Genomic DNA, 16,493 nt, shown 5'->3' on the forward strand with positions numbered 1-16,493 from the left:
AAAATCCTGGAGATCCCAGGGGACTATTTGGAGAAATGTCTTTGTGCACTGCTGTCTCTTTTGTACTGGGGCTTGCTGAGACCATCTTGGGTGAAACAAAACTATTTTTCCTCTCATTTATAAGTCAATAGCTAGACTCCATCATCAGTGATGTTGCAATGATGTCATGTCACATGGTGCTGAGACCTGATAGAAGACACTTATGAGAGGCCTAACTGCTGTTTATACTTAATAAATATTAATAGTTTAGACCAGCTTTAGATTGAGTCCCCATCTGTCCAGAGCCCCTAGAAGTTGCTAATGGTATTCATACTTGGTGGTAAGCGTGATGGGACCCAGAAAAATGGCAGTAAATGACAAGGAAAAGTCTGAAGAGAAGCTCAGCAGCAGTAGGAAGTAGAGGATGAATTTTTTGAGGCATATCACATCAAGGACAGGAAAACTGTGAGGGTAGCCCAGCAACCAGCACAGATAGCACCACAGGAGATATGATCTGCAACTCAGATGAGCATTGAGTTCAAGCCATCATTCCTGGAGTATGATGATATTTCTCAAATATCAAAGCCTCTGGAAGGACCAAGAAAGGGAAGTATGGAATTAAGCCATTTCAAACTATTCAGCTGTGAGGGTGCAGAACTAAAAGTATGCTAGAGCAGTAACGGGAAAAGGAACGAACCATGTATTTTCCATGTACCCATCAAGAGTGTATGCTGTGCATGACATAAATTAGGCCATTTTAGGGAAAGTTAGCCAAACAACAGTGAAGGATTTCTATCTGCTGGATAGAAATTCAGAAACAGCCCAGTCCAAACTGCAACTGTTCAGCAAGTAGTGAACGCTGAATAACAGGATTTATTCTTTTGAGGCGATTTCTGGTGCAGATGTCATAGTTAATTGTAGAAAAAGTAATTTTAACTTAGGTATAGGCACAAGTGTGTCTATTCGTTCAGTCACAATTTGGAGAAGTCCTAATGCTTTTAAACTGAGAGCAATTGAAGAAGACCTAATGGTGATTGGATCACAAACAAACACCAGTGGAACTTAATTCTTTTCTACAGGTAGCAAGGTGGTCACAATATCTGAGAAGTTTTGGATTATGGAGTTAGAAAGGGATATTCTGCATCCATTGTCTTAATGCAAATTGAATGGTACTGTATTGACTTTATGAGCTTTTTAACCAGTTCCTGTTTGGGAGTGAGAAAGTGATGGTAGAGTCTGACCACAAGCAACCTTGAATCATTTTTCTCAAACCTCTTCTATCTGCTGCAAAGCATCTACAATGGATGTTACTCTTTTTTCAGAAATATAATTTGGGCTTGAAGTAGAAGCAAGGGAAGCAGATATACATCTCCAATAACCTGTAGAGGGCTGTATTCTCTTAAAGCAAGTTGATGAAACTACTGTAAGTTGTGAAGTGTTCTAGATTCAATAAAAAGCCATGGCATAAATTTTACTTTGATAAAGTGGCCAAATTGTAGCCAGAATTGAGATTTGAATAACTATGCAATGTGCAATTATTTTATAAAGCTGTTGTCACTTTGCTCATTTAATGGGGTTTTATAGCATGGAAAGGGGTCCTTTGACCTACCTGCACCGGTCATCAAGAAGCATCTTTCTACTCCAGTTCCATTTTCCAGCAGTTGGCCTGTAGCCATGTATGTTATGGCATTTCCACTGTTCATCTCAATACTTCTTGACTATTGTGATATTTCCTGCCTCTACCACCCTTTCAGGCAGTGATATTCATGCCCACCACCCTCTGGATGAAAACCTACTTTCTTAAATCCCCTCTAAACCTCCTTCCCTTTAACTTCAATCTATACTCCTTAGTTATTGACCCCTCTATGAAACGTAGAAACATAGAAGATAGGAGCAGGGGGAGGCCATTCAGCCCTTTGAGCCTGCTCCGCCATTCGTCAGGATCATGGCTGATTGTTCAACTCAACAGCCTAATCCTGCTTTCTCCCCATAACCTTTGATCCCATTCGCCCCCAAGTGCGATACCTAGCCACCTCTTGAATACATTCAATGTTTTGGCATCAACTACTTCCTGTGGTAATGAATTTCATAGGCTTACCACTCTTTGAGTGAAAAAATGAAAGGGAAAAGTCTCTGCTTACCTAACCTATCTATGCCTCTCATAACTTTATACCTCAATCAGGTTCACCTTCAGCTTTCTCCATTCTAGGGAAAACAACATTAGCACATCTAAGAATAGGAACAAATTACAGCAGATGCTAGAATCTGTACTGAAAATGCTGGAGATCACAGCGGGTCAGAGAGCAGCCATGGAGAGAGAGCAGGCTAACATTTCGAGTCTAGATGATGCTGATGAGCTCTGAAGAAGTGTCATCTAGGCTCGAAATGTTAGCTTGCTCTCTCTCCATGGATGCTGTCTGACCCTCAGCCTATCTAATCTCTCTTCATAGATGAAATGCTCCAGTCCAGGCAACATCCTGATAAATCTCTTCTGCACCCTCCCAGGTGCAATGGTGCTATAGTGTGGCGACCAGACTTGCCGTTAGTACTCCAGTTGTGATCTATATACAGCTACATTGTAATATCCTTGCTCTTGTATTCAATGCCTCGATTAATAAAGGCAAGTATCCCATACGTCTTCTTAACCACCTTCCCATCTATCCTGTTGCCTTCAAGGATCCGTATACACACCAAGGTCCCTCTGATCTTCTGTTCTTCCTTAGGTTCGGCAATTCAATGTGTATTCGCTTACCTTGTTAGTTCTCTCAAAATACATCATTTTTCAGGATTAAGTTCCATTTGCCAATGTTCAGTCCATCTGATTAGCTTGTCTACATCATTCTGTAGTCTAAGGTTTTTCGCCTCAGTATTTACCATACCACTAATTTTCATAGCTCTGCAAACTTATCAAACCTCCTACATTCACATCTAGGTCATTAATATACACAAAAAACAGCAAGGGATCCAGCACCAAAACCTGCTGTACATTAATGGACACTAGACTTCCAAACACAAAAACAATCTGCAACCATCTCTCTTTGCCTCTTGCTAGTAAGTCACTTTTGGATTTTAGTTGCCAAATTGCTCTGGCTTCCATTGGCTCTTAGCTTCTTGGCCTGTCACTCATGCAAGACCTTGTCAAAAGCCTTACGTAGACTACCTCCATTGTATTATCCTCATATACACATATAGTTACCTCCCTGAAAAACTCTATTGAACCTGTTAGGCATGATCTCCCCTTGATAAAGCCATACAACTATCTTTGATTAATCCTTGCCTGTCTGAGTGGAGATTAATTCTCACAATTGTTTCCAATAGTTTTACTAACACTGATGTTAGAAAATGGGTGATCAGATCGATTGCTGCAAATGTGGGCACACATATATAACTGGAGAAGTTGCTCGTTTGCAATAGATAACTGATGACACAGATCTGATTTCACCAACTGAACAGGAAACAGACAGACCACCAGTCCTACCAAATGCAACAGAGCAGAAGCAATGCTTACCACAGCAATGACATTCCCTGGGAATACAGTAGCACCCCAGGAACCAGCAGACACCAGACAAACAACCAACAAAACCTGCTTGGGTACTATTAGAAAGCCTGAACATTTTGAAGAGTATGTTTGTAATGTGTGCATCAAGACAGACAAAAATGAGACAGATTAGAATGAAAAGTGTTTTGTTTGCTGCGATGAATTTCTTTATAGAACATCTCTATGAGTAACTATCAACTACAAATGAAAGTGCATGTATTTTTTTTATGAAAAGGGGGAATGTTTGGAATAATATCTGTGTGCTGCTGCCTTTCGCCATGTACAACTGAGGTAATCTTGGGTGGAACAAAGGTCATAGGCAGAAGCCATGTTTACTCACCACATCAAACAGACATCGGCAGAAGTCTGGTTTAACAACAACTTGTATTTGTATTGTGCCTTTACTACAGGAAAATGTCCCAATAAATGAACACTATCAACAATAATTTGTGACAAGTGACCAAGAACTTGGTCAAAGAGGTCATTTTAAAAGAACATCTTAAGAGAGACAGAGAGGTTAGGGAGGGAGTTCCAGAGGCTGGGGCCCAGTCATCTGAAGAAGCTGCCACTCATGGTGGAATAACAAAATTTGGCGATGCACAAAAGGATTAAACTGGAAGGGCACAGAGATCACAGATGGGTAATGTAGTCAATTAAGCTGTCATGAAGAAAGAAGCAGGAAAAGACAAGCTCTGTATCACAATACAACACTCACGTCATACCCAAATGTTGAGTGATCTCCAAGTAGAGGCAAAAAAACTCTGGTATAAGATAATGGCTGTGAAAGGTTTAATGTTGGAGACTACATTTAGCTCCATCTAATCTGATGAAATCGCACAGTTTGAGGCAGAGAAAAGGGTAATCGAGCTTAAAATCCTGATAGAGAAATGATGTACAATCAGTGTCTCCTAGTAATCTTAGATATTTTAACCTATGTATTCAGACAAGTAATGACACATACCTATGGTAGGTGGGACAAGACCCTACAGCCTCTGGCCCAGAGGTAGGGATTCATCCAGTACACCACAAGAGCCCCTTGCCTCATAGCCTTAGTTATCATATCTAACTTAGCCAATGTAATATTTATCTCTTGCTATTATATAATAAACTACATCTTAGGAAGACATCTTCTCATTAAGACTCATAAGCAATTAATCCTTGACTGTTGTCAAATAAATAGACCCTTTACCAAGTTTAGGATTGAAACCATTTTAGTCAATTTAAAAGAGTAGAAAGTTGGTGACAGCAATCTATCCCTACCATTAGCTGTTGAGCTAACTTTCACAACAAATTCAACAAAAAACAGCTTAGAAAAAGATTAATTTTGGGGACCAAAAAGTCTGGAAAATTCCACTCTGTCATTCTTAGATGATCAAAACTAGTCCTATATCTCACTCTCGACCTAACACTTTAGGATTAGAGATAACAAGGTGTAGAGCTGGATGAACACAGCAGGCCAAGCAGCATCAGAGGAGCAGGAAAGCTGACGTTTTGGGCCTAGCTTTTGCACAGGGTGATCTCCCCTCCAGCCTAAAAAGGCTCACAATCTTTGTCAAAGGAATTCAGTGAATTGGTGTCCATCACACCACATAGCATTTATTTCCAGAAGCTTTGGAATTTTTGCAGAAAACTAAAGTAAGCTCTTGTTACAGTCATCTCTGAATTGGCAAACATACTGAACTGTGAATTCCTTTAAAATTATTTTTAGTTTTGTACATGCTTGTATGTGTGGGGTGTAGTCACAGGTACAGATCTGTTCTTATTGAATAGCAGAATGGACATGTAAGCCTTCACCTGTGACTATATTATTTTCTGATGTATCATAATATCCTCAGTTTCTGTTAATTTTCATTCTCAAAATGTATAGTAGAATACACAAAATAGTCACAGAGTGAGAATCCATTAACTTATTATTTTTCACCCTCCAACCTTTGCCACCCGTTCTCATCCACATATCCTGGAGAAGACACAGAAGAACAAATAGGGAATAATCAACAAAGGGGAAGCCTTGTGACCTGCTGTTTTGCTTCATATGATCTGTGTGTTATTTCTCTGCGGTAAGTTTGCATAAATATTTAGACGTCCGACGCTTGTCTGGATTGCTCCATGGATTAAACAAGTCCAACTTATGTTTATATCACTAAATTTCGGGATCAGGATAAGATTTTACAAAGCAAGTTTCTCACTGAGAAAAGACGCTGGACTGGTATTGAGCTGCGATGAGAGCAAATCACTCACTGGACCCACTCAACAGGTGCATGTGGCTTAAACTGCAGTGACAATGGGAAAATTTTTCAGTTTGATGTGGAAAATCCATGAAAATAAAGCAACTCATCCACACAATATGTTGATAAACTACTGACTGGCAAGCATGCTGGTCAGAATCTCTGACTCAGTTTGAATAAGCATATTTATGACATGATAAACATTAGATAGTTTATTAGAGTGGGTTTCATTTCTGTTTATACAATTTGTGTCAAAATGAAACCATATTATATAAGAAAAAGACTATAATGGATCATCAGTCATTTTTTTGTAAAACTGAATATTTTCTTAATCATTCACTGGATGTGGGCGTCACTAGCTAAGCTAACATTTATTGTCATTCCTAATTCCAACCTAGAAGGTAGCAGTGAGCCACCTTCTTGAACTGCTACAGTCTTTGAGTTGTAGGTACATCCACAGTGCTATTGCAACAGGAGTTCCCAAGATTTTGGCCATGTGATCATGAAGGAATGGTGATATAGTCTGAAGTCAGGTTGGTGTGTGACTTGTAGGGGATCTTGCAGTTAGACCTTGCACTTTTCATGTATCCACATCCCTTGTCCTCCTAGGTGGTAGAGGTTGTGGGTTTGGAGGAACCTTAGTGAGTTACTGCAACACATCTTGCAGACAGAGCACGCTGTTGCCACTCAGTACTAACTACTGAGGGCAGCACAGTGGCTCAGTGGTTAGCACTGCTGTCTCACAGTGCCAGGGACCCAGGTTTGATTCCAAACTTGCCTGACTGTCTATTTGGACAGTGTCTACATGGGCTTCCGCCGGGTTCCTCCTACAGTCCAATGATGTGCAGTTTAGGTGGATTGGCCATGGGAAATTGCCCCATAGTGTCCCGGGATGTGCAGGCTAGATGGGTTAGCCATTGTAAATATGGGGATAGCTTGGAGTGGCTGGGTCTGGGTGGGATGCTCTTTGGAGGTTTGGTACAGAGTCAATGGGCCGAATGACCTCTTTCTTCCCTTTAGGGATTCAATGATTCCAATATCGGTGGTGAAGGGAATGAATGTTGAAGGTGGTGGACAGGGTGCTAATCAAGTATGCTGGTTAGTACAGGATGATGTTGAGCTTTTGCTGGAGCTTCAGTCATCCAAGAAAGTAGAAACTTTTCAACAAAGTCAACAATCAAACAAGTTTTTAAAATCTCTTAGCTTTTCTGAGTTCTGAACATTTGGTACATTTAGGATTAAAGAATGGTACACTTTTCCCATTTTGCACAAACACATTCAAATTTGAGCAGCCTGAGGCCAGAGAAAATAAAAAAAGGACAATCACAGAATAAAGCTCACTTTACTCTTCTCCTCAGTCTCATAAAAATGCCTCATACTGCGTCAGTATGTAGCATTGACACAGCCATCTTTGCATCCTCGCACGATTAAGTTGTGTGGGAAAATTGGAAGTAGGTTGAAGCTGGACACCATTGTAGATGTGCAGGACGCATTTGCATTTGGCCCTGAAAGGAAGACTTGCATTTCAATGGCACGTTTCAAAACCACGAGACAGTTGAAAGCACTTTACAGCCAATGAATTTTGAAGTATGGCATCTACTGTAATGTAGGATATGCGACAGCTGATTTTCAGACAGCCAAGTTCCACAACCAGCGGAGTACTAAAATCCAGATCCTTTGTTTTTGCAATATTGATTAAGGAATAATATTGGCCAGCGCACCATGGAGAACTCTCCTGCTCTTCTTTGAAATAGCATCATGGGATCTTCTGTATCCATTTGAAAGGCCAATGGGACCTTGGCTTTATGTATTATACTGGAATATCCATCTAGATATGGGTACTCCCTGGACTGGGATTTGAACCTACAAATGTCTGACATAGAGATGACTGTGTTATCAACTGAGCAGAAGACAGATTCCCTTTAAACAGTAATCTGTCCTAGAGGTGAACTGAGGTTTCAAACATTTTTCAGAATTTCAAGCAAATTAAACTTATGGAACCAATATTGCATTGGACATTATGCTTCTTATTGATGTACCATATGGCGTTGTGTGTCTTTCTCAACATTGAGTTATACACAACATTGAGTTTCAAATATTGAAAACATTACAATTAATGCTGTTAAAATGGAAAGCAATTGAATTGATGTACATTGCTTCTAAACAGAGGTCATATAGTGCAGTGGGTAGTGTCCTTGCCCCTAAGCCAAAAACTTTAGGATTCAGTCTCACCCAAGGACTGGATGGCTAAGAAAAGTGTGTTCATAAAGTGGCCAAGCAGATTGAGAACCCACTTGCAAAACAAAAACAAAAATTGCTGGAAAAGCTCAGTAGGCCTGGCAGTATCTGTGGAGAGAAATCAAAGTTAACATTTCAGGTCACTGATTTCTCTCCTCAGACCCTGCCAGACCTGTTGAGTTTTTCCAGCAGTTTTTGTTTTTGTTTCTGATTTCCAGCATCTGCAGTTCTTTCAGTTTTTACCAATTTACAAATTCTTCCAATACACAACAATGGCAGGTGGTAAGAACAGGAGAGATTCCTGGTCAGCCATGTGATGGAAAGAAACATAGAGCCTCTACCTTGTTATGACTCTAAACGACAACACGTACATTGCCACCACAAATCAGACTCTATGAATGATTTGAAATACCTGGTTCTAAGGTATAGAATGGAAGCCATTTGGCCCATTGTGCCTGTGCTGATTCTTTAGTACAGCTATTCAACTAGTACCACCCTTCAGGTCTCTGTTCATATCTCATGAAAGTACCCTTCAAGTATTTGTTCTAATTGGTTCATTATTTTTCCCCGAAAGAAATAACTTCACAATTTTTTTAGAAAGCAATAATTTATGTTAGTATCATACTGATGCCCATTTCAAATCTTATAAGCAACATGGGCTTGTACATTGCATGTTACTGAACAGGGGACACCTATTGATTCAAACAGTGTCCCAGGATTGATTGCCTTTTATTTTATCAAGGCCAGCAGAACTTTCTGGAAATCACCAGACGTCTCAGATTTGACTGCTTCTGCTAGAGATATCTTGTACATCTCCTGATACCTCTCCTTAATGGATGGAAGATCAACCTGTCAGAGAAAGAAATTAAATTCAGTTTTTTAATACAATGTACGAAGCCTATCAACATTGTTATAAATACCATTTGTGGATAACTGAAGATGGTAAAGAAAACAGAAAGCTTAAGCAAAAAGCATATCAGTACCATAAGGATAAGTGGTGGGTGAGATGATTGATCAGACTAAAAAGTATTGCAGAGAATGATTAAAAGGTAAATCTGGAGGAAGAAATCAGAATATGAGAGGAGCTAGGAATTTAAAAACAAATAGTAAGAATTTCCACAGGTAGTTATAAAGAAAAAGAGAAAACAAGTAAAGTTAATGTTTGTCCTCCAGAGTGTGAAAACGGGGATTAATTTGTACAATTAATTTATAAACAGTGTCAAATTAAATTTATATGAATTACTGGAACTTTTTTATCATGTTTCAAACTGGAGACTATTCAAACCCATGCCAGTGCTTCAGTTTTGTACTCAGTGTGTAATTCAATCCCCATTTTAGAGGGATTTTTCAGGGCTTCAAAGGTTGACTAGTATGCTGACATCTACAATACCTCTCTACATATGATTGAATAATTAACAGACTTTACAACTCAGCATGAGAATTATCTGGAATGAACAGAAAATTCCGAAAATACTCAACAAGGTAGACAGAATCTATGGAGAGAGATTAACGGCATTAATATTCCAGGTTGATGACCTTTCATCAGACCTAAAAAAATGTTGAGATATAACAGATTTTAAACAGAGTCAATGAGTGGGAAGAAAATAATGTGTGAATGTCTGTGGAAGACAGGAGATGGTGCAGGCAAAATGAGACAGCAATGGGACAAGTAAAGAAATGAAATTTGTGACTAGAGGGATTGTAAGTAGCAATACCAGAAACATGACTAGCATCTGCTGTCTGAAACAGAAGGGGGCAGAAGTTATGCTCTGAAATTTGTTCAACTCAGTGTAAAATCCAGAAGGATTCAAAGCGCCTAATTGAAAGAAGAGGTCTTGTTCTTCGAGCTTACTTTGAGATTCATCGGAGTAGGGCAGGAGGCCAGAGACAGTGAGGTCAGTATAAATGTGAAGCAGAGAATTAAAATGACAGGCAACTGGAAGCTCAAGCGAAAAACATTGGTATTCAAGAATCAGAAGTCAATTTATTATTTTTTGAAGAATCTGCTCACAGTTTGTTGTTGGTAATTTTCCTGCTGACTGATTTAACTGGTAATAGTTCACATTTTAATGAGGACTTTGCATATAGGCCAATGAAAGCTCTTCTCATAAGTATTCCATATTTCTGCTATAAATAAGGCAAAATGTTTCTCCATGTTACCTCTGAGCGAGATACCACAATGCGAATCAATGTGTCCTCATTGGTTCCTGCTCCTTTCATTGCCTCATGTAACACCTCGGCAAAATATGCCTGACAGTCCTTTGTGCATTGAGCTGGTGGGCATAAATGGAACAATACAAAGTTAGGAATTTGACAGTTCATACTTCTGTTTTATTTGTTTATAGCATGTGGACACTGAGGATGGGCCAGCATTTATTACCCATCCCTAACTGGCCAGAAAACAGTTAAGAGAAATTACATTTCTGTGGGTCTGGGGTCACATGTAGGCTAAAACAGGTAAGAACATCAGTTTTCCTTCCGTAACTGACATTAGTGGTTACGTGGTTACTATTAGGCTAGTGCTATATTCCAGCTTTTTAATACAGATTTTTATTGAATTCAAATTTCACTGTCTGCCATAGTGGGATTCAAAACCATTTCCCCAGAACATTAGCCTAGAGTTTGGGATTACTAGTCCAATGACATTACCACCATGCCACTGCCTCCCCTTTAACTAAAACTGTCTGAAGACGCTGGCTGTACACTAGGTGAATTCCTTCTTAAACCTCTATTGCCATGTGCAATTGCAAAAGATAAATTAGCATTTATATAGTGTTGATTATGATCTCAGAATATTCCAAAGCAAAATTAAGTATCTGTGATTTGTAGTCATTGTTGTAATTTGGTAGCCAATTTATATGCAACAAGATCCCAGTAATAGCCATGTAATAATGTCCAGATAATCCTATCTTTAGGTTAGAATCAAAGAATCCCTACAGTATGGAAACAGGCCCTTCGGCCCAACAAGTCCACACCGACACTCGAAGCATCCCACCCAGACCGATCCCCCCTATAACCCACCTAATCTACACATCCCTGAACACTACTGGCAATTTAGCATGGCCAATCCACCTAGCCTGCACATCTTTGGACTGTGGGAGGAAACCAGAGCACCTGGAGGAAACCCATGCAGACACGGGGAGAATGTGCAAACTCCACACAGACAGTCACCTGAGGGTGGAATCGAACCTGGGTCCCTGGTTCTGATAACCACTGAGCCACCGTGCCGCCCGGTGTAATTGAGGTATCACCATTGACTAGGACCAGGGAGAACCCCACTGATTCTGCTTCAAAACGGTGTCATGGGAACTTTTCCATTCATCTGAGAGCACTTCCCTATCGCTTCCCTGCAATTGGAATCATCAGCCTCTTGTGTTTTCAGTCTATCAGCATACCCTTTTATTCTTTTCTCTCTCATCTCCCTCATGGACTTATCTAGCTTTCTATTGGAAGGAACCTCCACCAAATCACTCCAACTCCTCATCAGAAGTGACTTTCACATTCTTGCCACTCTCCTGAAATACCTATGGAATTTATGGGTGACTGTCTTATATTGTGACTTTGAACATTGCTGAAAAGAGATTCACGTCGCCACAGCTGATCATCTTGCACTTATCAGAACAAACACAAAAATGCCAAATTTCAAGCAATAGCAAAAAATTACACTATAGGAGTAGTATAAATCATTGTGCTTGTTTGAAACTTGGCATTCTTGAGTTTGTCCTGTTGAGTGCAAGACAAAATGTTTTAGCAACTTGTCTCTCTTCTCAGCAATAATCAAGCTCTGTCGTAAGCGATAATAGTTATGTTTCCTATTTTTGACCCACCCCCTTCCCCAAAGCAAGTGAAAATTTCTCCTCTATGTCTATTCTAAACAAACACTTTCATAAATTTAAAGACCTCTATCAGGCTACGCCTCAGTTTCTCTTTTCCAGAGAAAACCCTCCGATCAATTACTCGATGTTTCCTCCGAGCTACTACCTATCATGCTCAGAAATCTTTTAGCACTTCCTACAGTGCCTGAATGTCCTTTTCAGAGCATGCTTTTGTCCCCATTCCTAATGAGAGTGCCTCTGTACTCTTGTCAAGATGATTACGCAGTTGCTGATAAGTGTGGATTAGCTATCTCTGCTTTTTGTGCCTGAACACTCTCCATCCACTATCGGCATGATGATACCTGACTATTGTGTTGGCAGCTCCCCAGTCTGTATTGCTGAGCAGCTTCTCTGCCAAATTCCCCACCCCCCCAGACCTCCCCCCCTCACTGAGGATGAATGTTCAGTCCTCAGCAAAGGACTCACCTTCATTCCCCTGTGCCCACACATCAATGAATTCCGTTCACATTTGGATGTCGAACTCTTTCTCCGCCACCTCCACCTCTGTGTCTATTTCTTTGATCAGGAATCCAACTCACCCTTTGCTGACCCCTTCTCCTGCCTCCAATAAACCCCATCCTCCTGGACACCACCCCAAGGCTCCTACCCTCCATCAACCTCTTCATCTCCAACTGCTGTCGTGTGACATCAAACACCTCAATCTCTTCAGCCCTCTCACTCATTCCAATCTCTCCCCAATGGAATGCGCAACCTCTGCTCCAACACCAACCTCACCATCAAACCCACGGATAAAGGGGACGCACTGACCTCTACATTGCCGAGGCTAGGTGCCAACCTCCTCCCATCACTCCCCTCAATTATGACCCCAACCTCGACCACCAAACCATCATCTCTCAGACCATCAAGTAACCTCATCACCTCATAGAACATAGAACATAGAACATTACAGCGCAGTACAGGCCCTTCGGCCCTCGATGTTGCGCCGACCTGTGAAACCAATCTGAAGCCCATCTAACCTAAACTATTCCATTATCATCCATATGTTTATCCAATGACCATTTAAATGCCCTTAAAGTTGGCAAGTCTACTACTTTTGCAGGCAGGGCATTCCACGCCCTTACTACTCTCTGAGTAAAGAACCTACCTCTGACATCTGTCCTATATCTATCACCCCTAAATTTAAAGCTATGTCCCCTCGTGCAAGCCATCACCATCCAAGGAAAAAGGCTCCCACTGTCCACCCTATCTAATCCTCTGATCATCTTGTATGTCTCTATTAAGTCACCTCTTAACCTTCTTCTCTCTAACGAAAACAGCCTCAAGTCCCTCAGCCTTTCCTCATAAGACCTTCCCTCCATACCAGGCAACATCCTGGTAAATCTCCTATGCACCCTTTCCAATGCTTCCACATCCTTCCTATAATGCGGTAACCAGAACTGTACGCAATACTCCAAGTGCGGCCGCACCAGCTGCAACATGACCCCATGGCTCCGAAACTCAATCCCTCTACCAATAAAACCTAACATACCGTATGCCTTCTTACCAACGCTATCAACCTGGGTGGCAACTTTCAGTGATCTATGCACATGGACACCGAGATCTCTCTGCTCATCCATACTACCAAGAATCTTGCCATTAGCCCAGTACTCTGTATTCCTGTTACTCCTTCCAAAGTGAATCACCTCACACTTTTCCGCATTAAACTCCATTTGCCACCTCTCAGCCCAGCTCTGCAGCTTATCTATGTCCCTCTGTAACCTGCAACATCCTTCCGCACTATCCACAACTCCACCGACTTTGGTGTCATCCGCAAATTTACTAACGCATCCTTCTACGCCCTCATCCAGGTCATTTATAAAAATGACAAACAGCAGTGGCTCCAAAACAGATCCTTGGGGTACACCACTAGTAACTGAACTCCAGGATGAACATTTCCCATCAACCACCACCCTCTGTCTTCTTACAGCTAGCCAATTTCTGATCCAAACCGCTAAATCACCCTCAATCCCATGCCTCCGTATTTTCTGCAATAGCCTACCATGGGGAACTTTATCAAACGCTTTACTGAAATCCATATACACCACATCAACTGCTTTACCCTCATCCACCTGTTTGGTCACCTTCTCAAAGAACTCAATAAGGTTTGTGAGGCACGACCCACCCTTCACAAAACCGTGTTGACTATCCCTAATCAAATTATTCCTTTCTAGATGATTATAAATCCTATCTCTTATAATCCTTTCCAACACTTTACCCACAACCGAAGTAAGGCTCACTGGTCTATAATTACCAGGGTTGTCTCTACTCCCCTTCTTGAACAAAGGGACAACATTTGCTGGTCTCCAGTCTTCTGGCACTATTCCTGAAGACAATGACAACATAAAGATCAAAGCCAAAGGCTCTGCAATCTCCTCTCTAGCTTCCCAGAGAATCCTAGAATAAATCCCATCAGGCCCAGGGGACTTATCTATTTTCACACCTTCCAGAATTGCTAACACCTCCTCCTTATGAACCTCAATCCCGTCTAGTCTAATAGCCTGTATCTCAGTATTCTCCTCGACAACATTGTCTTTTTCCTATGTGAATACTGACAAAAAATATTCATTTAGCACCTCTCCTAGCTCTCCGGACTCCACGCACAACTTCCCACTACTGTCCTTGACCGGCCCTAATCTTACTCTAGTCATTCTTTTATTCCTGACATACCTATAGAAAGCTTTAGGGTTTTCCTTGATCCTACCTGCTAAAGGCTTCTTATGTCCCCTCCTAGCTCTTCTTAGCTCTCTCTTTAGGTCCTTCCTGGCTAACTTGTAACTCTCACGCGCCCTAACTGAGCCTTCACGCCTCATCTCTACATAAGCCTCCTCCTTCCTCTTGACAAGAGATTCAACTTCTTTAGTAAACCATGGTTCCCTCGCTCGACCACTTCCTCCCTGCCTGACAGGTACATACTTCTGAAGGACACGCAGTAGCTGTTCCTTGAACAAGCTCCACATTTCAATTGTGCCCAGCCCCTGCAGTTTCCTTCTCCATCTTATGCATCCTAAATCTTGCCTAATCGCCTCATAATTGTCTTTCCCCCAGCTATAACTCTTGCCCTGCTGTATATACCTATCCCTTTCCATCGCTAAAGTAAACGTAACCAAATTGTGGTCAGGTGACCTCCCACCCACAGCCTCCAACCTCATCGTTCTCCAACCCTGCACCACCCGTTTCCATCTCCTTCCCACAAACCTGACTGCCTCGGTCATCCCATTGACTCTGCCTGCTCCTACCCCACTGAACTCATCTCCGTTTGCCGCGATTTTGTCTTTTCCCCCCTCGTCCAGGAACTCCCCACCTACATTCGGGACACCACTTACGCCTTCCACCACCTCCAAGACTTCACTTCCCTGGCCCCCAACACCTCATCTTCACCTTGGATGTCCAATCCATGTACGTTTGTATCCTCCACGTAGATGGCCTAAAAGCCCTCCACTTCTTCCTCTCCCACAGGCCCAACCAGTCCCCCTCCACTGACACCCTTATCCACTTAATGGAACTTCTCCTTACCTTCAACAACTTTTCATTCAACCCCTCCCACTTCATACAAATTAATGGGGTGGCTATGAGCGCTCATATGTCCGAGCTATGTCTGCTTCTTCGTAGGATACATGGAACAGTCCCTCTTCCGCTGTTACACTGGCACCTTCACCCACCTCTTACTCTGCTACATTGATGACTGTATCAGTGCTGCCTTGTGCTCCCATGAGGAGCTTGAACAGTTCATCAACTTTAGCAACACCTTTCATTCCAATATCAAATTCACCTGGACCATCTCCAACACCTCACTCCCTTTCTGGACCTCTCTGTCTCCATCTCCGGTAACCATCTCAGCACCAACATCTATTTCAAACCCACCAACTCCCACAGCAATCTTAACAACACCTCCTTTCACCCATCCTCCTTGCAAGAATGCAATCCCTTACTCCCAATCCCTCTGCCCCCACCTTTATCTGCTCCCAAGATGGAGTGTTCTACTCCCGGACATCCTCGATGTCCACCTACTTCAAGGACTGCAATATTCCCCCTCCATTGATTTAAAATGCCCTCAACCGCATCTATTGCATTTCCCACACTTTTGCCCTCAAACCCTCTCCCCCCAACAATTCGGGACAGAGTCCCCCCGGTCCTCACATACCACCCACCAACATTTGCATCCAGCATATCATCCTCCACCAAGTCCGCCAACTACAATCTGACCCCACAATCAAAGAGATATTTCCCTACCCACCCCTATCTGCCTTTCATAGGGACCACTCACTCTGTAACTCCCTCGTCCGCTCCACACTCCCCACCAACCCCACCACACCTGGCACCTTTCACTACAACCACAGGAAGTGCTACACCTGCCCCTACACCTCCCCCCTCACCTCCATCCAAGGCCCAAGACAAACTTTTCATATCTGACAGGGGTTCACCTGTACATCCTCCAACTTGGTCTATTGTATCCGTTGCTCCCAATGTGGCCTCCTCTACATTGGTGAGACCAAGCGCAGACTCAGTGACCAATTTGTGGAGCAAATGTGCTCTGTACATGATAATCAACAACACCTTTTGGTTGCCAACCATTTTAACTCCCCCTCCCACTCCCTGGGTGACAAATCGATTTTGAGCCTCCACCAGTGTCACAATGAT

The 16,493-nt window shown here is 42.1% G+C and overlaps 1 protein-coding gene across 2 annotated transcripts in view; it reads right to left on the bottom strand.

Moving 5' to 3' along the window:
* Positions 1 to 8,211: 8,211 nt before the first annotated feature.
* The window catches only part of LOC109926830 (annexin A13), a 39,577-nt gene continuing 31,295 nt past the window's right edge, over positions 8,212 to 16,493 (bottom strand). The window contains exons 9-10 of one of the 2 annotated variants that reach the window (XM_048596293.1): positions 10,141 to 10,253; positions 8,212 to 8,829 (exon numbers count right to left, since the gene is read on the bottom strand). In XM_048596293.1, the coding sequence (XP_048452250.1) occupies positions 8,710 to 8,829; positions 10,141 to 10,253 (233 nt within the window). In that variant the 3' untranslated portion in view covers positions 8,212 to 8,709. The remainder of the gene's footprint in view (positions 8,830 to 10,140; positions 10,254 to 16,493) is intronic. The other variant, XM_048596292.1, reaches the window with a different exon arrangement.

Source organism: Rhincodon typus, chromosome 4 (genome assembly GCF_021869965.1).
Source record: "Rhincodon typus isolate 14 chromosome 4, sRhiTyp1.1, whole genome shotgun sequence".
NCBI classification, from domain to species: Eukaryota; Metazoa; Chordata; class Chondrichthyes; order Orectolobiformes; family Rhincodontidae; genus Rhincodon; species Rhincodon typus.